This window comes from Gavialis gangeticus, unplaced genomic scaffold, assembly GCF_001723915.1.
Source record: "Gavialis gangeticus isolate Ggan-Ray unplaced genomic scaffold, GavGan_comp1, whole genome shotgun sequence".
Taxonomy (NCBI): Eukaryota; Metazoa; Chordata; order Crocodylia; family Gavialidae; genus Gavialis; species Gavialis gangeticus.
In genome coordinates this window covers 9,569,715-9,591,487 of record NW_017729009.1, presented here as the reverse complement: position 1 = coordinate 9,591,487, position 21,773 = coordinate 9,569,715, and the positions used below count along the sequence as shown (strand labels likewise).

At 60.7% G+C, this 21,773-nt stretch overlaps 1 protein-coding gene across 1 annotated transcript; it reads left to right on the top strand.

Annotated features, from left to right (window-relative positions):
• The first annotated feature begins 1,118 nt into the window (after nt 1–1,118).
• Nucleotides 1,119–21,028, top strand: TGM2 (transglutaminase 2). Its single transcript, XM_019509950.1, has 13 exons — nt 1,119–1,258; nt 5,412–5,591; nt 10,099–10,341; nt 10,935–11,053; nt 12,609–12,737; nt 13,058–13,235; nt 13,474–13,609; nt 13,702–13,805; nt 13,938–14,177; nt 14,423–14,695; nt 19,063–19,223; nt 19,474–19,610; nt 19,851–21,028. The coding sequence occupies exons 1-13, from the start codon at nt 1,249–1,251 to the stop codon at nt 20,005–20,007; spliced, it is 2,067 nt and encodes a 688-aa protein (XP_019365495.1). The 5' UTR covers nt 1,119–1,248; the 3' UTR covers nt 20,008–21,028.
• The last annotated feature ends 745 nt before the right edge of the window (nt 21,029–21,773 follow it).

Genomic DNA, 21,773 nt, shown 5'->3' with positions numbered 1-21,773 from the left:
TGCTGAAGACAAGAGCACGCATTGCACAGCAATCTCGCAAAACAGGGGAGCCGTGAAAACCTTGTGTGAGTCAGTAGCACCGGCAGACCAGAGTGACTCTGCTGCCTTTCCTGGGAGGGGAGGGGTGGGGGGGAAAGGTCCCATCCCCACAACCCCACGTATGGCATATGATGCAGTTCCCAGAGCTCCCGTCTGAGGCAGATCAGAGTCAATACAGGGAAAGCATTTGGGAACCTGTTTTGTATGAATTACCCTGCCCCCGGGGGGCAGCCGGACTCGGAGGGCAGCTGTGCCAGGGCGCCGGTGGGTCTGGACGTCCGAGACCACGGGCAGGCGGCTGTTGGAGTTCAGAGCTGGAGCGAAGGAGCGGACACACCTCCCCTCCAGGCACGGCCGGTGATTCAACCATCGCCACCTCACTTGAGCCTGTAAGCCTGCCACCGCCTCCTTCGCCCCCACCTTCCCTCCCCTCCGAGCCGGCACACGGGCAGAGGCACTCGGCGCTGGCCACTGGCTTTCCCGAGGGGCTCGATGCTGCTCCGTCCCGCCGCGCCGCGCTGTGCCGCGCCGCAGGAACAGGTGCAAAGCAGAGGAGATGACGCAGGGGCTGGGAGGGGAGGCCGTGTCCTGCACCCTCACCCTCAGCCATGGGGCAAGGGCAAGGGCAAGGGATGGACGTCAGGCCCCAGTGGTGTGTGGGGCTTTTTTTTCGCTGCATAAGCCCCCAGGAATTATTGATGGGAGGGGGAAGGAGGGTTCCAGCACCAGGTTTCTTTTTCAGGCATCCCCTGTCAACACCTAACAGCTGAGGGGGAAAACCCAGCCACCTCTAGAGCACAGCGGTCATGGGGAAAAGCCTGCCCTCCTCTCCCGGACCCCGGTTCAGGGGCCAGCAAGAGACTGCTTATCTGTACAGCAGTGTCTGTGCACCAGTTCCTCCCTACACCCCTTAGTCATATGGTTTCTTCCCCTGCGTGTGGGGCGAGGACCTATTACAAACACTGCTCTAAGTTCAAAAACAACAAAAAAAGTGGACTTAATTTTTTCCTGGAAGCAGCCTCGTTCTCCCCCCGCCCCCCCATGCCTTAAGTTTGCCTGATATCCACCCAGCCGAGGGGTGTGGGCTGTGCCTGCCTGTATAAAGGGCTAGCTAGGGAGGAGGGAGCTGATCTATTAGCTCCTTTACTCAGCTACAGTCACAGCCAGAGGAGACGAAGCAGAGTTAATAGGATTCCTGCCCAGGACACCATGGCTGAAGGTAAAACCGAAGCGGGGGATACGCTGCTGCTTTCCTTGCCAACTGCTCACGCCGTTTTCCTTGCCAGCTGCTTCATAAAGCTGTCCTAGAGGGAAAAAAGTTTTGCCAGGCGCGTAGAGTGGTGTGCCTGGCTACTAGCCTCCCTACGTGCGTCCGTGTGTGCAATGCAGTCCACTTGAAAAGTTAAAGGGAGCATTGCAGTGGGTTCAGCAAACCCGCCCCAGAGCAGCAAGCCGGCTCCTTTCCCTCCGCTGCACTTGTTGCTGTTTCTGGAACTTCATGTGACAGTCAGGTTATTAAAACTGAACTGTGAAGTCTTGATGCTAGTGCAGAGTGCTAGGAAATGAGAAAGATGAAAATCGGAGATTGCGAGGACCGGGAGACAGCTATATTTAAGTTAATGCTTTCCTAGACTTCAAGGGCAATAACCTTCTATTGTCATAATAACATGGCGCTGCGAAGAGCGACACGGTAAAACAACATCGCGAAGTGCAAGCTGCCTTTCGATGGCATGCCAGACGCACCCGCCATAAAAGTATTTGCTTAAAGTTTTGCTCTATTTTAAGGCGGTTATCTGAAGACTCCATAAAAAAATAAACCATCCCGGCTTCTAGAAATCCCCCTGGGACACAGAGGGCTTCTCCGAGATGTTTTTCCCAGGGAAAGGGAGACTTTTCTTTTCTAGGTCTTGAGAAATGAGGTTGCTTGTGTCCGAGCGAGCTGGGCATAACCCGCAGGGTGCAGAAACCAGCGGTGTGACCCATGCTATCGGGCTCAGTAAAATCCTCCAGTGCCTTGGGGCATCACACAGCCGCGCGCGCTCAGCAGCCGTGTCAAACCGGTGAGGAATGGTGCAAAAACACAGATCGGGTCAGTTCAGCCCCCCGCAACCTCAGCGGCAACAGCAGGGCTATTAAACGTATTCTGGAGATGAAATAAGAGGAAAGGGAGGCAAAAGAGAAGGGCTTTCTTAAAGAAAGCGGGTTCACTTTGCTGCCATGCTCCCCCAGAAGCAGCTAGAGCAGGGGAGCCGTGGCACGCGGGGGTGATGCGAGAGCCTTTGAAGGGCACGGCGGGGTGCTGCACGACATTACCACTGTCAGGTGTACAGCACCACGCGTGACTCCCACGAGAAACCCAGATTTCAAGCAGAGATCCACAGCGTCGCAAACATCCTGCCCGGTCGCGTCTCTCTGAGTCCTCTGCAACAGAAGAATTGCTTTAGCATTTTTCTGTCAATCAAAAAACAAGGGAAAGCTCAGAACTGGTGTTTTCGGAGGGGGCTTTGAGTCTGCAAAGGCTGAGGACCCCTGAGCTAGAAGGTTGTATTGCCAGCAGAGCAGTCCTCCAGCTCCCCTCACCCCTCGTGCCACAGGGCAGCTGGAGGACATGGGTAAGGAGGCCTGGGGATGCTCGGGTGCCTGGCTTGGAAGATCAGGGAGGAAGATTATCTGCTGATGCGAGGAGGCGTCGCTCCAGCCAGGTGGATGCGGCTGAGCTCACTGCTACCAACGGGGAGCGTTGCTCCGTGAGATGCCTGCAAGGGTCTCTCTGTGCGGTCCTAGGATGAGGAGGGAATGGGGCACCGAGGGGCTAAATGTCCCCCATCGTGGTAGCATCCAAGCATCTCCTCTGCATTTAAGAAAAGAAGAAATCATCACTAATGAGATCTCCCACCTCTCCGCCCAAACATGGGGCCGAGCTGGCTTCAGGCACAGGCAATCTGTGCCTCTGAAGTGCGAGTCTGAGCTCGGGCGCGTGGGGAAAGTTAAGCTGAAACACGGTTTCAGCCACGGCCACCTTTATCCCTTGTGGGACCACGTCCAGCTCGCCAAGGCACACAGCAAACAGCGGGGAAAAGGGAGCAGCACAGTTTCCCCAGATCTCTCCCACGACAGCGACGGCAGGCGCTGGTGATAACATCGGTGGGTAAAAGCCTGGCAGACACAAGTGCAGTTGCTGAACCAGTGTCCCCGCGAGGTGAAGGTTGTTTCAAACACGGGGCAGTCTGACGATAAGCGCTTTCAAAGCACCGCTCCCTGCACGTGCCAGAGGGACCGACAGAGAACGGTGGACATATCGCCCGAGGCATGTTGTTCTCATTACAGTCATCGAGCTGTGACCGGTCCGGGGTCCTGGGCCCCAGAGAGGCCGGCAGGAGTCAACACCCGCAGAGTTTCCAGTTTGCATTGCTTCAGAGACGGCCGCGGCCAAGGGTGGGGGGAAAACCCCAAGGGGAACAGAGTTTGCAGATCTCCTCGCTCACAAACACCTTATCTGCTTTGTCTCAAACTTCTTGGCCATGCAGCTGGGCAGGAGATCACACGGCAGCTCTGCTGTGGGGGAACTGGACGTCTCCTTGCAGAGCATGATGCTTTGGCCACGGTCCTGTGGCTTGGCCGGCCAAGGGATTGCTTTGCTTTGCCCTGAGCTGTGGATCCTTTGAGCTATCCCAGCTGTTGAGAAATGCTGGGTTTTCTCCTCTGTAGCCCATTGCTCCACCAGGTGAAAGCCAGGGACCTCTTTTGCTTCCTTCCTTGAGGGCAGGGAGCAGGGACGACTTTGTGGTGGCGGGTTTTGGCAGCCACGGGACAGGACGGAGGGGGTGAGAAGCCCGTGGCTCCCGGTGCAGCGTCACCAGTCCTTACAGCAGCTCTTGAAGGGGCTCCCCCGTGCCCTGGGCAGCCCTTGGACACCCTGCCCCAGGTGCCCTGCAGCCGAGAGAGGAAGCAACCGAGCGGCAGAGCCGAGGAGCCCAGCGAGGTGGCTGTCGCTGTGTAAATCCTGCCCTGTTGTCCATGCTCCATCAGCCTGGCGCTGAGTGAGCGATGTGTTCCCCTACATTAATACTTTCCCCTATTCCAGGAACTAATCTGTCTGACTGTGGTGCATTCAAGGGTCATCGGCCCTGAACAATGATGAATGAGAGTGTAGTGCCGGGGGCACCGTGCTAGAACAACAGGGACAGGGCTCTGCAATTACCTGGCTCGCCGAGTGCTCGCACGGCGCAGGCCCTGCTTCCATCAGTGTCAGACAGGAGCCGGCTGGCTCCGGGCCTGCATCCCACGTCCCTTCGTCAGCACGTCCAGGGAACGGCCGGCCTGCACGTAAGCCGTCCTGCCTGGTAGAGGAGCAGGGAAAGTCCTAGCAAAGAACTGGGGATTTCAAATGCACTGGGAGAAGGGAGAGGAAGACCTGGGGAGCAAAACCTTCCCAAAGGCAGGCAGGCTCCCTTGCAGCATAGCTCCCCCATGCTTGAGCCCTGACCGACTCACGCCGCTGCGTCCCGACAGCAGGGCTGTGGTGCAAGGAGCCGGCACAGGAAGCGCAGTCCTGAGCCTGGCTCTGCCCTGCAGGCTCGGGTCCAGCGTTTTACCTCTCGCTGCCTCCGCACGGGCCTGGTCCAAGAGCCCTTTGCCCGACGTGCGCTGGATAAAGCCGGTACCCGAGGAGACCCCAAGTGACAACTGCGCTGGATGACACCACCCCTCAGGGGAGGGGGAGGCGGGGAACTGCGCTTGCATTAGGAGGGTGCTGTCAAGCTCGTTCCCTTAATGAAGACCCAAGAGAGGGGTTGGAGCAGGGCCACTTCTCTCTCCCGGACAAGCAGGCCATTTAAATTACAAAGATAAAGTCACCAGTAATTAGTGCCAGTGAGACATGGGAGCTGGGGGCTGACAACGGGCAGTTGTGAGCTACTTTCCTGACAGCCGAGACAAGAGACCCTGCAGAGACAAAGCACCCGAGGGAAAGAGCCCCTGTGCATGCTCGCTCACCAGGGAGAGAAAACCCAGGAGCTCAGACAGGTTTCACCAGTGCCGCTGGCACCCTCAAATGCAGGGGAGGCACGTGCACGGCACGTGTGCTGCATGTGCATTGCGTGCACGTGGTGTGTGCATTGCATGTGCATGTGGTGTGTGAATTGCACGTGCGTGGCATGTGCACACAGAGGGCGGTGAATGAGTGCGTGTGTACAGTGCGATCCAGCCCTGGGTAAGGCTGTCACGCCACAGGGAAGGATCCCCAATGAGTGAACCCCCCTCCCTCTTGCTACCGAGGGCCCTGGGGTTTGGGGTCTGGTCTCCGGGTTCGGGAGGGGGCCCGGGCTCCCAGATTTTCCAGAGTGCAACGTAAGGTGCTCTTGGTTTTGCAGATCTGGTGCTGGAAACATGCGACCTGCAGCCCGAGAGCAACGGGGTGATGCACAGGACGGAGGAGATGGGTAGCCAGCGGCTCGTGGTGAGGAGGGGCCAGCCCTTCACCATCATGCTGCACTTCGCGGGGCGGGGGTATGAGGACGGCGTGGACACACTTGCCCTCAATGTGCAAACAGGTAAGCCTGGAGTTGCTTGCTGTGGCAGCGAGCCATTTCCCCCCATGCTGTGGGCAGGGACCAGAGGTACAGATAAGCCTCAAAGCAGCAGCCCTCACATCTCTGTTCGGGAAGCCGAACAGCTGCTTCACCCTCCACGCCTGCTGGTTTTTACAAGCCACAAAGTCAATCCACAGCCTGGGGCCAAAACTACTTTCCCTTTGGCCTGCGTTGGTGCGAAGCCGTGGAAGACCCTCCCTGCCTGGGTCGGGATTCTGTCACGTCCCCAATTAAAGCCGATCCCAAGGTCTCAGCTGCTTTTCTCGGGGTCCTGGGGAGGAGAAGCATGGAGGCAGAGACTCTCCCTCATCACAACCCTTGGAAAATAAGCAAAGGGAGGAAAGGGGAGGTCAAGGAGGAGAGAAAAACAAGCCCGAGGTGTTTATCTGCTCGAGTTTCCCGCTAGCTGCCCCCTGCCAGCAACGTGCACTCGTTGTCCAGCCATTCGGAGACAAGTCGGGCCGGCGGGGTGGGCAGGCTCCACATCTGCCTGCTGTTTGCCTTGAAATGCTTGGTCGGGAGCTGTGAAACCTGCCCGGGCTTCAGGCATCCCAAAACTCCCACCCGTCACCTCTGCGGCCAAGCTGCGAGTTACCATAATTGGAAAAACACACGCGTGCTGCCACTGCCACTAATAATAACAACAGCCCGTCAGCCAGAAGACGTCTCACCCGGCAGCCAGGAAGAGCCTCTTCCAGAAGCCTTCCCCGTGGCGCGGCGCGAGGGATGCCAGCACAACGGCGACAGCAATCACGTAGAGGTGAGGAAGCCGAGTCCCTCACTGCAAAGATAAGGCGAAGCTGGAGTGACCTCTGCGGAAAGGAGCCGTTCCCAGACTTCATAAATCCAGAGCACCTTTTGCTTACGTATCTCAGGCGCGTAATAAAGGTCAGCGAATCGAGCCTCGTGTCGCTGCCATGCCGGAGGCCTGGGCTGTTATGCTGCTCTGCGGACAGCAGAGCTGGGGCCTGCAAGGGAGGGACCGCGAGCTGCCCGCGGGCGCAGCCTGAGTCCGTAGCACAGTCAGGAATAGCGACTGGGGCTCCCAAGTCCTGGCTGCACACTTGGCCACAAGGCCCTGGGTCCAGGCCTCCTGGTTTTGCTCCTGCCAGCCGAGTTAAATCCATGCAACTTGTGGCTGGTGAGTCTCGTAATGGGGTTTGAAAAGCAGTTATACCTGCCTTAGCTTTGCCCAGCTAGGAATTGGGAGCCCTGGTCCCTATTCCTGACTCTGCTACAGACTCGCGCAGTGCCCTGGGGCAGCTCACGTCACCTCCCTCTCAGGCCTCGGCTCTGCTATCTGCAAAGCAGCTATGGCACGCTACAGTCGCGCTCCTCGGGATGGTAGGTAGATGCACCCATGCACGCCTGCACACCGTGGAGACGGGTACGGCGCATGCAGGGAGCCCGCAGCACCGGCTGGCCACGCCGCACCCGACGGCATTTCCGAGGCTGCAGCAGGCCATGTGGACTTACAGCATCTAGACAAGCATTACGGCTTCACCCCCTGCTTGAAGACCCCAGATATTTTGGACGCGGCCCCTTCCTTTCTTTGTAAGCTGGGCCGTTCCGGACCCGAGATCAAGGGGAGAAACGTGCTCGGACCTTGACCAGCGTGTTATCTCGACCCGTCAGAAACCTGCTTTCTGCCAAGGAGCAGCAAGGAAGGGGCAGGGAACAATACAAGGAAGCTTGCGACCAGGTCAACATCCTCCTTCGACCTGGAAGCATCTCAGCTGCGTGGACCAGATACGGTCATGCTGCGCTGACCTCCCCAGAGAGGGCCCGGCAGGGAGCTCTTGGGACTTAGTCATGAGCTGCGGGGCCGATGACAAAGCCCTCGGCAGCCTTCCTGTCCCCAGCCCAGCTCCTGCCACCTTCAAAGGGAGAGTGATTTTCCCACAGAGGGGCTGTGCCTGGCTCAGGTCCCCCCGAGGACAGTGGGAGGCAGCCCCCGCCCCCCCGCACCGGTTCTGCAAATAGCACCGCCGCATTCGCAAGATGGTCCTTTGAAAGCTGGTGCAGAGGGCGCCTGCTCGTCATTCCCGCTGCGCAGAGGCCAAAAGCCATTACCGAGTGCCAGATGTTCAGCATCTGGGTGTGCTGAGCCATAGCCCAGCTGTCCATGCCCAGGCCAGCCCACACCACCTGCTTCGCTCGCTGTCGGGCAGAGATGGCTGAAGAAGTCGAGACCAGGGGACGGTCTGGGGGGGGGGTTGCGCTAGTCCTTGCCTAGCAAGGGTGCACGCCCTGGCACTCGCGGCAGCTCCTGAAGCATCCCGGTGCTGTACAGCCCTCGTGTTTTACGAGGCACCCGCAGACCGCCTGCCACAGCACCAAACCACACGGCCCGCAGCCCGGCCGTTCCCAGCTCTCACCTCAGAAACCACCGATCCATCCCCCTCCCGCCCCGCAGCCCCGTCTGCTAAGGTCTCGGGAACCGCACGCGGTGCAACGCCACGCTCGCTGCCCGAGCCCCCCTGCCCCGCAGGGCACAGAGATGCCGTAGCCCCTGGCCCATCTCCATCTGCTTCGACCTCCGAGCGCTGCTTCTCCTGAACGGGCCCAGAGCAGTACAGCGGACATAAGGCCCCAGGGAAGTGCAGCTGTCCCTGGGTCGGCACCGTGGGCTGAGGACGCAGGGTGGAGGGAAGTGCCAGGAGCTCTCTGAAGCCGGCACAGAGAGCACGCAGGCTGCCCGCCCCCAGGCAGGGCTTGCACAGACCTTGGCTCACCCAGCCAGCCGAAACAGCCCTGCCCTGCGGAGAAGGGGCTTGACTGAAGCGTAAACATGCAGGGGATATTTTTAAGGCAGAGCTGTTTGCACGATGCCAGCTGGTGCGGCCTGTGGAAAGGTCCCAGAGCCGCCCTGCCCGGCGGTTGTGCTGGACGAGGAGCCTTCGGGGGGAGGAGCGGGAGGACACGCTGTCCCCGCCGGGTGGGGGTCCCTGGAGAGATGAGTAATTGCCCGGGCTGCGGCTCCACCTCTGCACTCGGGGCTCGGCGCTGCTCCCAAACAAGCGAGGCCGGCTCGCCCCGGCATCCCAGGCAGAGCCAGGGGAGCAGCTGTGTCACTGGGTGTATTTTTGGCCTGGATGCTCTCATCGCCTCCAGGGCTGGAGCCTGGGCACAGCCCCAGGGTAGCACAGAGCTCCCAGTGTGGGAGGAGGCTCGCCCAGCCCTGCCCCGAGGGCCCTGCCAGCATCGCGGCCGCCGGGCACAGGGCAGAGCCAGAGCTGGGAGGAAGGCTGCACAGGGCAGCTCTGTCCCGGGCCCGGGAGGAGCCGCACGTGGGATCCGGCGTGTTTGCAACCCAGCACCTTGCTGCTGCGGGCAGGGATGGGAGTGAAAGGAGGGCTCTGTCCTGCACAGCCACTGCTGGCGGCCTGCCTGGCCAAGCTCTGATGCCGGGGCAGCCTCTGACCCTGCTCCGAGCGAGAGGCCTCGAGGGCCCGGCCAGCCCTGCTCTCCTGTTTCTGATTGCAAAAGGTCTGGCATGAGGCTCTGGTGCAGCTGAGCTTGCAAAGGAGACTGGGCCCTCCTGTTTCATGGTGCCCTGACCAGACGTTGGGCTGCTTCCCGCTCTCCCGCCCCGCGGGCACCAGCTGGCATTAGGCTATTGCATTGCCCTCTGGCCCCTAGCTGGGCTTCAGCTGTCTGGGTCTCCAGACAGGCACTGGCGCCCAAGGAGAAGGACTGGGCAATGCTCCGACTCTGCTGGACTCTCCAGTGTCCCATAAATTGGGGTGGAAAAACAAAGGCAAGCTGCCAACAAAATGATGCCCAGCCCCATTCATGGGCCTGAAGGTGCCCCAGCCTCAGTTGCCCAGCTCCCCAGGGACACGCCAGCAGTGCCCGTGGGGAGGAGGACGTGCCAGCCCCAGCAGCGGCAGCCCTGGGGCACTGCTCACACGTGTTTTGCATCACGTCAGTGGCTCATTAGGGACCCGTTGTGCTCTCCCAACCCATCAGTCTTTTATCAGCGGCTCCTTGCTGGGAGCCAACCTCTGTGCAGAAGCAGGGCAACAGCTGCAGCCCCCCACCACGGGCTCTGGGTCTAGCCCAGCATGTTCAAGGTTAACCCCTATTTCTCCCCGCCCTAAAGGGCCTTGGCCCCAGGACCCCATAGCTGCTTACGCCACGATGCACGGACAGGACCCCCCGGCTGCAGGAGAGGGGTGCAGCAATGCAGGCCACCCTCTCCTCCACTCCAGAGAGGCCAAGGGGCCGGGGCAGCAGAGCAGCCAGTCAACGGCAGTGCCGGGCTGACCAGGAGACCCCAGTACAGCTGCCCCTTCCCCTCCAGAGTGAACACCATGCAAATGGGGATGGGTTTAGCAGGGCCCCGGCGCACCCCAGGGCTGGTGTCACGATGGGTCAGGACAGGGACGCCAGAGCACCACGTGCCCCGAGGCTGGGGGCAAGAGGCAGGGGCACGTGGCGCTAACAGATCCATTGCCTTTGCTAGGACCGTGCCCCACGGAGACCGGGGGAACCCGGAGCCACTTCCCCGTCTCCAGCTGCCTGCAGGCGTCGGCGTGGAGCGCGGCAGTGCAGCAGCAGGACGGCACGGCTCTCTCCTTGTCCCTCTGCTCTCCACCCGACGCTCGCATCGGCCTCTACACCCTGACCATGGAGGCCTCCACCGGCTACCAAGGCACCAGCTTCCGGCTGGGCGAGTTCATCCTGCTCTTCAACCCGTGGTGTCCAGGTGAGGTTTTCGGTGATGCTTCGAGGCAGTCTCGGGGGGGAGATGGGCCTGATCTGGGTCTCACCCAGCTTCTTGCCGAGGCCAGCTCCCACCAGGACACTGGTGCCCTGAGATAAGTGCAGACCGAGGTGAGCGTCGGCTTGCAGCACAGTCCAAAGAGCATCGGCCCACAGCCCCTTTGCCCCCACCTTCCAGCCCCCACTGCCCCGAAGGAGGAAGCAACACCGAACTTTCTCTGGCCAGGGCCAGGCTTGCAACCAGACAGGGGGCTTGCTGTGTCTTTGTCCGTCTCCCCCATGGGTACGACGTGTGCTCCTGCCACCTCCCATTGAGCTCTGGCACGCCCGTGCAACACGGCCAGCTTCCCAGGCCAGTCTGTAGAGATACCGGCGGTGGGCAGCTTCCCCTGGCTGCAGCCCGATGCACGCCAGAGCTTGCGGCAGTGGCTCGCCAACACATTTGCAGGGAACAATAGCTTTTTGGGCGATGCCAGAAGCGAGCAGGCGCTTTTGTATTGCTCCAAACCATTCGAAGGCTGTTGAATAACCTCACCGGTCAGCCCACCAAGGTCCCTGTGCTCTCCCCCCCCGCAGAGGACACCGTCTATCTGGAGGATGAAGACCAGCGCACCGAGTACGTGCTGACGCAGCAGGGCCTCATCTATCAGGGCTCAAACGACTTCATTGTCCCCACACCCTGGAACTTCGGGCAGGTGAGTCTCCGGCTCCGAGCCCCTGCGCTGAGTTATGGCCCCCGGGGCCCAGTCTGCGCCCTTGCCCGCTCCCAGGGCTCCTCCCGGCCCATCACAGCTGGGCAGTGGCATGCAGGGATCACGCATGATATACACACAATGTTAAATGCTCTTGGGAGACCAGAGTCCGGCCCTGCAAAGAGCAGTGCTAGATAACCCCACGCCTCCTCCCCGCTCGGTGTCCAGCATGACCGCCTGCATCCTCCGATAACGGCCAGCGAGGCTGCAGAGGAAGTCTCGCTCGGCCGGGCTGCAGAGGCAGACAAATTACACCCTCGTTATGGACAGGGAAAATGCTGACTGCAGGACCCAGGAGAAGCGCAGAGGGGACGCGGGCCCATAAATCATTACGCAGAGGCCTGGGGGGGTTCGGGGCGGGCAGGACTAATGGCAGCAGAAACACGCTGTCCGGAAACATGGCGAGGCCCTCGCTCAATAGCCGGCCGCGTGGGCTGATACGGGCTGAGCCTGAGCCCCTGCGTACGCGGGCGGGAGCGCGGCGCACCTGTGTGGACGATGCCCTCGTCCCCAGCAGGGTCCGGCTCCCAGTCCTACATCCCACAGCCCGCGGTTTCCTCCAGGCACGGTGCTGAGAGGGGCCGAGCAACCGGCAGGTCCCAGCGCGGCGGGTGGGAGCTGCGGTGTCTGCCCACCCTTCCCCAAGCCGGGGCTCAGCGCGGGATGGTCCCGCTCGGCCCCATCCCAGGCTCCTGGCTGCCCTCCTTGCCCAGAGGTGCCTGGGGGGACCTGGGGCTCTGTCCCAGGCAGCTGCATCTCCCCCAGCACCGGGGGAGACAAGCCGCTTGGTTCCCAAGGGGTTTGCACCCTGCTCGGGGCGATTCCCCCATGCCTCTGAGCTCCCTGCACAGCGGGAAACCCAGCCCCGCCAGCGCCAAGGGCAGGCGGCCCCGCTCTTCAGTAGGGCATGCTGAGGCTTGAAGTCTGGGCGTGCACCAGCTCCTTATCTGCACAGCACACACGGGCAGGCTCCCTGCCTCCCCCCGCCCCCTCGTGCATGCTCCAGGCCTGCAGATAAAGCCTCCCTGAAATGCCAGGATGGCACCATTGCAAAGCCACTGCCTCAGGGGCACTTCCTGCTGGCTCCCTGTGCCCCGGGTCAGCAAGCAGGGACTGGCCAAGGCGTTGGACTATACCCCGCTTCTGGACTCAGGAGGTCGGGGTCTGTCCCCCTGTTTGACGAAGGGGGAAAGCCGAGGGGCGGCGAATGCCCAAGAAGCACTAGCGCCAGCTGCCCCTCGCTGGCGCCAGGGTCTGGCTCCCACATGCCTGGGCCTGCGTGGGTGCAGGGGTCTGCCATGGGCGTGCTGGCGGGAGGATCGATGTTTCCTCGGGGACAGTACGAGGGAAGAGAGGCAGGGGGCCAGCGTCCGGCTCCGATGTCTCGTGCCCCCAGGACACGGCTCATTCAGCCCTGGTGGGTTCCCTGCGCTGCACCCGCTCCGCTGGCTTAACAGCTCTTTCCCCTCTTCTCCCACCCTTCCTCCGTCGGTGCCAGTTTGAGGACAACATGGTGGAAACGTGCCTCCTGCTGCTGGACACGAACCCCAAGTTCTTCCGGGACCAGAACCGGGACTGCTCCCGCCGCAACTGCCCTGTCTACATCGGCAGGGTCGTAAGCGCCATGGTGAGTCCCGGGAGCATCCCAAGAGCCCCTGGCCCATTGCTTCTGTCCTTCCCAGATCATCTGTGTGCAGCCTTTTCTCTGTTCATCTGACTGCACGGCCAGGGCCCAGGTATACCCTGGACGCCGCTACACAGGAGCACTTGCCACTCCCAGGGTGCATGCGGCACACAGGGCCAGCCACGATAACCACCCTCCCGCCCCATCAACTACCTCCTTAGCAAGCTGGTGCTCCACGGACACGTGCACCCAGTGCGAGCGCAGCCCCGGGACGCCCAGCCCATCCGCGCTCCTCACTGGGGACCCTCCCGACTGTGTTGCAGGTGAACTGCAACGACGACCGGGGGGTGCTGGCGGGGCGCTGGGACAACAAGTACAGCGACGGGGTGAGCCCCATGTCCTGGATAGGCAGCGTGGACATCCTGCGGAGATGGAGCAAGTTCGGCTGCCAGCCCGTCAGATACGGCCAGTGCTGGGTCTTCGCTGCGGTGGCTTGTACAGGTGAGGAGCTGCAGGCTGGCCCCGTTGCCCTCTTCTTCGCTGGGCTGGGGAGCTCAGACTCCCCGCCGGTTGTGACTCTGAGCCAGCTCACGTTGGTGCAAGACAGGAGTGATTTTAATTGTCCGTGCGGCAGCACAGGGGAGGGCTGGGTTGCACCCCGTGCCCCCCGGGCCCGCAGGCTTGGCAGGTGCCGTGCCACGCCGTGCCTCACCTCTCCCCGCTCTTGCTTCCTCCCCAGTCCTGAGGTGCCTGGGGATTCCCACGCGCGTGGTGACCAACTACAACTCTGCCCACGACACCAACCAGAACCTGGTCATCGACCGCTACCTGGACGAGAGAGGCAGCCTGCAGCAAGGATCCAAGGACATGATATGGTGGGCAGGCAGGGGCGCCGCGGGGAGGCTCCCCCGGCAAATGGCCCAGCCCAGCCCACCCACTCTCCCTTTCCCCTTTCCTTTCCTCCCAGGAATTTCCACTGCTGGGTGGAGTCGTGGATGGCCCGTCCCGACCTCTCCGCTGGCTATGACGGATGGCAGGCGCTGGACCCCACTCCGCAGGAGAAGAGCGAAGGTCGGGAGGAAAGGGATGCCCATGTCTGACCCCCCGACCCCTGCTTCTTGCACACGCAAGGGCCTGCCACACCCCCGCTTGCACGGACTGCGCAGGCCACACGCGCGGCGATAACCCAGCCCTCTTCCACAGGGGTTTACTGCTGCGGCCCCTCGCCCGTCAGAGCCATCAAGGAAGGCGACCTGGCCCTGAAGTACGACATCCCGTTCGTCTTTGCGGAGGTCAACGCGGACCTGGTCTACTGGATCCTGCAGAGCGACGGCTCCCGGAAGAAGACCGTCCACCCCTCCATCGTGGGGAAGAGCATCAGCACCAAGGGCGTGGGCCGAGACAGCAGGGAGGACATCACCCACCACTACAAGTACCCCGAGGGTAGGCCCTGCAGACGCGGGGAGGGCTGGGGCGGGGGCAGCTCCAGGGGGGAATGGGTGGCGATAGGAAAGGCAGAGCTGTGCTGGAGGGCAAACGAGGGAGGCTGGGGAAGGACGCGCGGGGCTGGTCCGCCCGCAGACCTCGCGCAGAGGCTGGCCGTGGGGTAAAGGGCAAAGACGTGACCCCGCAGGTCCCTGCCAGCCCCATGGCTCTGGTAATAACCGTGGTCTTTTGGGGCCGTGCAGGCTCTGACAAGGAACGGGAAGTGTTCTCCAAAGCCAAACGCCAGAAGAGGCCGGTGCCGCAGGAGGAGACAGGCGTGACCATGAGGATCAAGGTGCCCCAGGGCGCCAACAACGGCTGCGACTTCGACGTCGTCGCCGCCATCCACAACGACACCGATGCCGAGCGGCTGTGCCGCCTCATGTTCTGCGCCCGCGTCGCCAGCTACAACGGAAACGTGGGCCCCGAGTGCGGCATGAAGGATCTGCTCAACGTCACGCTGCCGCCCCGTGGAGGTAAGGGACCGTCGCCGGGGGCAAGGGTCCGGCTTCACGGGCGCCCGCCTGGCGCGGCCCAGCAGGGCAAAGGCTCTCTCCGCTCCCTGGAGCGTCTGGGGTCCAGCCGGGGCCGGCACAACGGCTGGCGAGAGCTGAGGTTTGGGGCCTCCGTAGCTGCAAAGGGCTGCCAAACTCCCCACCTCTGCACGGCTCCGACAGCCACGTCTGAGGCAGCAGGAAGGAGCTGGAGGCTTTTTTGTCCATTAGGCAGTGACGTGGCACTGCGCAGCCTGTGCTGCTGATGCACAGGGTTTGAAGGCAGCGCACGGCGTGGTGCGCATGCTCTGGTGGCTCATCACCCTGGATCTGGGAACTGGAGACGGTTTCGTTCCTCTCCATACTGTTTCCTAAATCCCTGCGTGCACTCCCTGCCTGTTGGGACCTTTGGTGCATGGGCACTGTGGCCAGAGCTATGCTCAGCCCCACGTCCGCGCAGAGCTGTCCGGATGGCTTTCCCCACTCCCCGGCACGCGCGCGCTCCCCAACCGGCCTGGCAGTGCAAGCCTGTCAGCACACCCCAAAGGCCAAACCTGCCCGGCAGAGCAGGGACGAGCGACAGCTGCTGCGTCCAGGGAGGACGAGACCCTCACAGCCAGATCTCAGCACGCTGGCACCCTGTTGCCCAAAGGGTCTTGTGCCAGCTGCCGCATGCATGTGGAAACCTTTGTGAGCACGGTCGTTTGGCCATGCAAATGAAGCCTGTGTGCACAAACACACAGCCCTGTGCAAATCCTGCATGCATGCGTGAAGTTTTACCTTTGCTTGTGCAAGCCTGGAGATGAGTGCTGGCGACTGGGGCCAGCACGGCATTGCCTGGCTTGCCTAGACTTACACAAACCTCATCCATGCTAGTGAAAGCCCAACACCAGGATGGTGCTAGTGCCGATTCCCCCTGTGAACCGAGCCGGGGCCATTTTCTGGCTCTTTGTTGGCTCGTGCCACTGCCTTGCTTGTGCCCGGATGTTTTCTTTTGTGTAGCTTGGACACGCGGCCACCCCCCAGGCGACCCAGCGTAGCCAGCTCAGGCTGACCCAGCTGGACATGTGGTCTTGCTGTATAAGCCCCCGCTCTTGTGCTGAGTGCCCGTGCTGCAAGCATGCGCCCCAACTCTGAAGGGTTAGTGTTTGAGAAGCCACATCCCTCTCCGCTGGTTAGGGCCCCACCAGTATTTTTCCACTTGTTTATTGACTGTAGGGGGTTTGCTTAAGGGCTGATGAAAGGATAAAGAGCGTTATCAGGTGGGGGGCAGGAAACAGTCTGAGATGAGGAAAAGCAGCTGTTTGAGCTCGCTCGTCATGGAGCCAAGGCACGGGGCTTAGCACCACGGCCTCATGCTCCCTCTGTCTTGGTCTCTATCTCACCCCGCTCCCTCCCAAAAGATGCCGGTATCTCCCTGTTTTGTTCTCTCCCCAGTGGAAACTCAGACATGGGCAACCTCTTTATTGGCCTGGCCAGGAAAAAGGTTTTCCCCAAGCCATGCACACATGGGGGAGGCAGGATCAGTGCATCTGGGGCTTGCCATCTTCATGCCTTGACTACAGCTGCACCAAGCAGAGCCCCGTGGGCTGGGGGCGACGCTCCTCAATGGGGCTGCAGCAAAGTGAAGGGGCCGTGTCTCTGCCACAGTTGTGCTACAGGTTCAGGTCCTGCCATGACCCACCCCCGCCTGGTGCCAGGGCATGGCTGTTCGTCCTTCCCCGCAGCCCCTTTGGGCCACAGGAGACCAGCTGCCCTGACTTGTGGCTCCTGCATGGCAAGCGAGGACAGGAGCGGGTTAACTGGGTACTGAAAAAACCCACCTCCATGCCTGTAGTTAATTAATTTGTGCTTTTGCTGTTCAAAGGGCACAGCTGCCCTGTGCTTGGGATAACGCTGCCGGCAGCCCCTGTCTGGACTGTGCGGCCCTGGCCCCTGGCTCGCTTTCCTTCCCCGACCCTCTCCTCGAGAGGTCACTGGAAAGAGATTTTGTCTTTTTAAATTGGCTGGTTTATATCATTTTTGTACAGACCCTTCAGGGCTTTAAATGTGCCAGATACCAGAGTGGCAGACCCAGCCAGGCAGCTAATCTGTTCTCCCGTCTCCTGCAGAGGCCAAGGCCAGCTGCAATAACAGAGACGCGTGGAGGAGTCGGGCTGGAAGGGGCCTTCAGAGGTCACTGAGCCCAGCCAGAGGCAGGATCATTGCTGTCCAAACCAGCCTCTGCAATCCCCTTGCCTGAGCTCCTGCCACAGCCGCGGGGCGTGCCGCCCTCGCCGGGCACGGGGGAGACAGCGGTGGCCGATGCCCGGTGCCACCAGGGTTGCTGCAGCTCCCTCTTCTCCATCAGGGATAGAGGCAGAGTGGGGATCCGGCCCCTGCCTCACCGCAGGTTTTGCACCAAGGGTAGAGCATGGGCCAAGGCCTGGGGGCATTTGAACTCTGTTCTTGAGGCCTTCCTGGCCTCGCTAAAGAATAATGCCTTTAAAGTCAGGTATCCAGGTTGCAGCCGTATTGGTCTAGAGGCAAAAGAAATCAGTGACAGAGGTGATATTTTTTATTAGACCAACTAGATTTTTGGAAAAAACTGTCTTCAATTGCCAGCTTTCGGGCACAAACACCTTTCTTCAGGCATAGGAGAAAAGATTGTAAAAGTTCTGGGTAGAAATGAAAGCTCGTATTGCAAAGGAGAGTTCAAGGTGTGGTAAAATCACACGTGTGACATCTTTCCTTCGTGCACTGAAGCAGCCCGCTCAGCCGTTCCCACCGCAGGCGGGTGCCAGCTCGCCCAGGTGCCAGCTCGAGGGCAGGGCAGCGATGCACCTTATAGACTAATGGAGACAGAGACGCACAAGCTTTCCCAGGAAGAGGGCTGTTGCTCCCCAAAGCTTCTGCATCCCTGCCTTCGCCCCACTCCCAGGTGGCCGTCTCTGCGTGCCTCCTCCCAGCCTGCGTCACTCACTTCCCCAGCATCTCTCCCCGCCACGGTTGATCCGGCTCTCATTACACAGGTCACAGTTCGAGCGCCTTCGCACTCGGTGTCTGCGGCCGGGAACAGCGGTTTCTCATGCACATTTAATATTGCTGGCGACAGAGGAGCGGAGCCGTCGGCAGAGAGACGGAGTTTCATTTCTAGGTTTCAGGATAGCAGCGGTGCATGAAATGATCACAGGGCCAGGCTCAGCTGGGGGCGGTTTCCCAGGCCCCGGGGACACTTGGCTTTAGAGACTCAGGAAGCATTGACAGTACAAAAGGACCTTTCCTAGCACAGACGGGGCCTTGCTTCCAGATGCTGCCCCCCCCCGCTCTTGTTCGACAGCCCTCCCGCCCCTGCACGCCCCTTTGATCAGGTGCGAGAGGCTGCAGAACAAGCTGAGATGGATCCTTGATTAATCAAACGACTTTCTGGAATTAATGAGAGCGGGGAAGCGAAGCTTTCTCAGCTCCGTCTCTCCGGCACACGCTCGTTTAGTTGCTGTTTGATGTGGGGGGCTGCTCCGCGCCTGGGAAGAAATCCAATTTCCCTTTGATGCAGGGCGTTCTCATCCTCATCGAGCTTTGTTGCTGCAGCATTTTCGAGACAGCAGAAGCCTTTTAAAAGAATCACCCTGCGCTCACCTAGCTGCATTAAGCTTGTTCCTCTAAAAGGCCCCTGTCTTGAGATGCAATTGGGAAAAGATGTACAGCCGAGGTCCTGCCACACTGCGGTCTTTAAAGAGCCTGTCACACTGCTCCTTGGGCTCTACTGAACAGCAGCCTAACTAAACCTGCCCACTTTGCTCGCTGGCGCTTTCCAGGGTACAGATGATTACACCAGATTAAAGGGGCAACAAGGCAGCTTCTGTCTGCAAAGGGCTCTGAGGTCTTGCAGGAGAGGGACCTTAAGGCAAGCGGTTTCCTACAGCAGGACCCACCACCCCCATGTAAACCACCCCAGCCCTGCCTGACCGGGGGTATCTGACAGTCCTTCCCTGGGAATCTGCTCCTTGGGGGGACATCTATGCCCTGCCCCGGTGCATCACTCTTCTCTTGCTGAGGCCTGGCCAGGGCCGAACCGGGGTAGCGCCAGTGCAGCCAGACGAGCTCCCAGTCTGCAGCACCTGGGTCACAGGGCTGGAAAACGCCGGTAGCCGAGGCGGGTAACAGCTACACAGGGCCCCGTTTATCAGAGAAGTGTAGACACGTGTGGGGCCTGCGTGTCAACATGGGCCCAGGATGGCCCACGGTTGCAATCACCGCCGTTGCCCCTGGGCACAGCAGGATCAGGGCCGCAGTCAGTCCCCATGCAGCACCGCGCGGGCAGAGGGAGAGGAGCTCATCCCGGCCCCTCGCCTCGTTTGCCTTTGCAGACAAAGTGGTGCCGCTGCGCGTCCTGTATGAGAAGTACGGCCACTGCCTGACCCAGGACAACATGGTCAAAGTGGTGGCGCTGCTGGTCGAGTACCAGACCCAGGAGCACACCGTGGCCATGCGAGACGTCTACGTCAAGAACCCGGACATCAAGATCAGGGTAAGGCGCTGGCAACGTGGCCAGGCACAGCCCCGGGCTGAGGGCAAAGCCAGCAGAGCCCAACACCTCCCAGGGCCCGAATCCAGCCCCCCTCCCCCGGGCCTATGCAAGGCAAGGACTTCACCCTGCAGAGGAGGGGCAGGGAGGAGAGGGGCTGGGTGCAGCCAAGGCAGATGTAGGGGGTGGGGGGGGCTGTCTGCAAGACCCTGCTTGCTGCGCCTGACCAAGACCCTGCCCTCTGCGTGTCCAGATACTGGGGGAGCCCAAGCAGAAGCGGAAGCTGGTGGCCGAGATCGCGCTGACCAACCCACTGGCGACACCGCTCAACGGCTGCTCGTTCATCGTGGAGGGCAGCGGCCTCACTCAGGGCCAGAAGATCCAGGAGCTGTAGGTGCCCTCGCTGCTGCCTTGGGGGTCCCAAGTCTGAGGACGCCATGGTGACACTGGGGGGAGGAAGGGAGGAAGGAAGCTCCTGGCTGCCCCCAGCCTTGGGCAAGGACACAGGCTGGGTGCACCCGAGCAGTGTGCACGGCCCCTGCCTCCATGCCAGGAGCTGGGGAAGGTGCCAGAGCCACGCACTGGGAGCGGGGCCCTGGGCTGATCCTGCCTCCCCTTTTCTCCCTGCAGCGACTGCCCCATGGAGCCTGGGCAGGAGGCGAAGGTGCGGGTGGACCTGATGCCCCGGCAGGCTGGCCTGCGCAAACTGGTGGTGGATTTCGAGAGCGACAAGCTGAAGGGGGTGAAGGGTTTCCGCAACGTCATCATCGCCCCCCTGCCCAAGTAAGGCCCCCGTGGGCCCGACCTCCTCCGCCCTCCGTGAGATGCTCCTGCCCTGCGTGAGCCCCTGCCTCGGATGGGACGCCCCAGCCCACTGGCCTGGGTCCTGCGACCAGGTCCCGCAGCCAGCTGCAAAGGCAGCGACCCGCCAGCTTGTGCCCACGGTTACGTCTGGGGGGCAGGGGAGGGAGCAGGGGAGCCAGTGGGCCCTGAAGCCTGCCCACCAGGCTTGGGGCTGTCCTTTGCATTCATGCCCTTGCCAGTGCCCTGTGTGCTGCTGCCAGAGCGTGTGCAAGGCTTGAGGCACGGCTTTGTGCATCACGGCTCTCCTTGCCTGGAGATGCCTGGCCCCCAGACCCTGCCCACGATCCCTGACCCGCGCCCCTCTGGGGAAGAGTCACTAGTGCAAATGTGCAAAGGCACAGGAGATCGCCTCCGTCTCCGACACTCTTGAGTTCGTCCACAAGACAGGCCCCTTCCAGGTGGTCCCATGCCCAGGGGAAGTCACCAGGGAAGTCACTGGGGAAAAAGCAAGGAAGCAAACAGAGTGGGCAGCAGGCATGAGGCCAGTGAGCCAGACAGGCCTGGAGTGTCCCCAAGGTCTGGCCTGGGGCTCCCAGTCTCTGGGACGGTCACTGGGACATCAGGACACAGTCCCCGGTGCGCGTGGGTCCGTGCAATGTGGCCACTGCGTCCCTTGTCAGTGAAAGGGTTAAACGAGTCATGGTGCTACCTGGGCCCTGGACATCATCCAGGCTGGAGGTGCATGAACCTCCCTCCCCTCCCTGGACTTCCCCAGCAGCAGCACCCAGAGCTTGCAAGGGAAAACCAGGAGGCATCTGAACAGGCCTGGGAAAGTCACGGTCTCTGACCCCAGCCCAAACGCTGCCCTGAGCTGGGAGCTAAGCAGCGGCGAGGCTACAGCTGGTCCCAGGCCCCACTGCCAAGAGCATTTCTGAGCCCCGCTAGGCAGAGCAAGGCTTTGCAACGCGCTTCCGTGTGCTACCCGGACGCTGAGCACTACCCCAGCAGAGCCCAGGCAGGGGCTCACTTCTCCCTTTCCACTAATACTGTGCTGTGAGGAACTGAATAAAGAGGATATTTTCCACCTGTCCCAGCCACCTGCGGTGGGTTTAGATTGAGAGTGTGGTCGGGGGTAGAAAGGTAAGAAAGATTTATTGACTTAAAAAAAACCACAGCTACGCATAGTAACAAGACAAACGATGACAGACAAAAGCAATTTGCGGCAGCAACTTATCGGCAGTCCCTCTGATGCCTGATACACAGCAAGCTACTCTTTCCACGAAGTTCAGCAAGGTCAGGCGTCCCCGAGCAACGCTGTCTGAGGGGTGCCGGGAAGGACCCTGGAATGCAATTCTTGGGCTCCTCGAGGTCCACGGGCCCACTGATCCAGGCAACAGCTAACTAATCCTTTTCACAGAGCTGCATCTTCCTTCTGAATGGTTTCCAAATATTTTAGCTAATTTATAGCTTCTGAAGGACACTGATAACGTACGACCACTTAGATTCCTTTTTCTTCAACTGTTCATAGACTGACCAATAGCAATACAAGCCTTGCATTCCTTTGATAAAGGTAATTTTAACTGCGCCACAGGGCCTTACTACTTGCAGGCTTTGCTAAATTTACTAGGCCTTACTTTATACAAGGCCTCACTACATCTTAAACTGTAATTAGGCTTTTAGCAACAACTTATAGCTTAATATCTAAACAAATACAGAAAAACACTTGGTCTATTTTTTTTTGAGCCTTCA

Coding starts and splice junctions, on each gene's coding strand:
- TGM2 (XM_019509950.1), top strand. Junction 5,592..10,098: donor TGCCCTCAATGTGCAAACAG/GTAAGCCTGGAG, acceptor TGCCTTTGCTAG/GACCGTGCCCCACGGAGACC. Junction 10,342..10,934: donor CTTCAACCCGTGGTGTCCAG/GTGAGGTTTTCG, acceptor CCCCCCCCGCAG/AGGACACCGTCTATCTGGAG.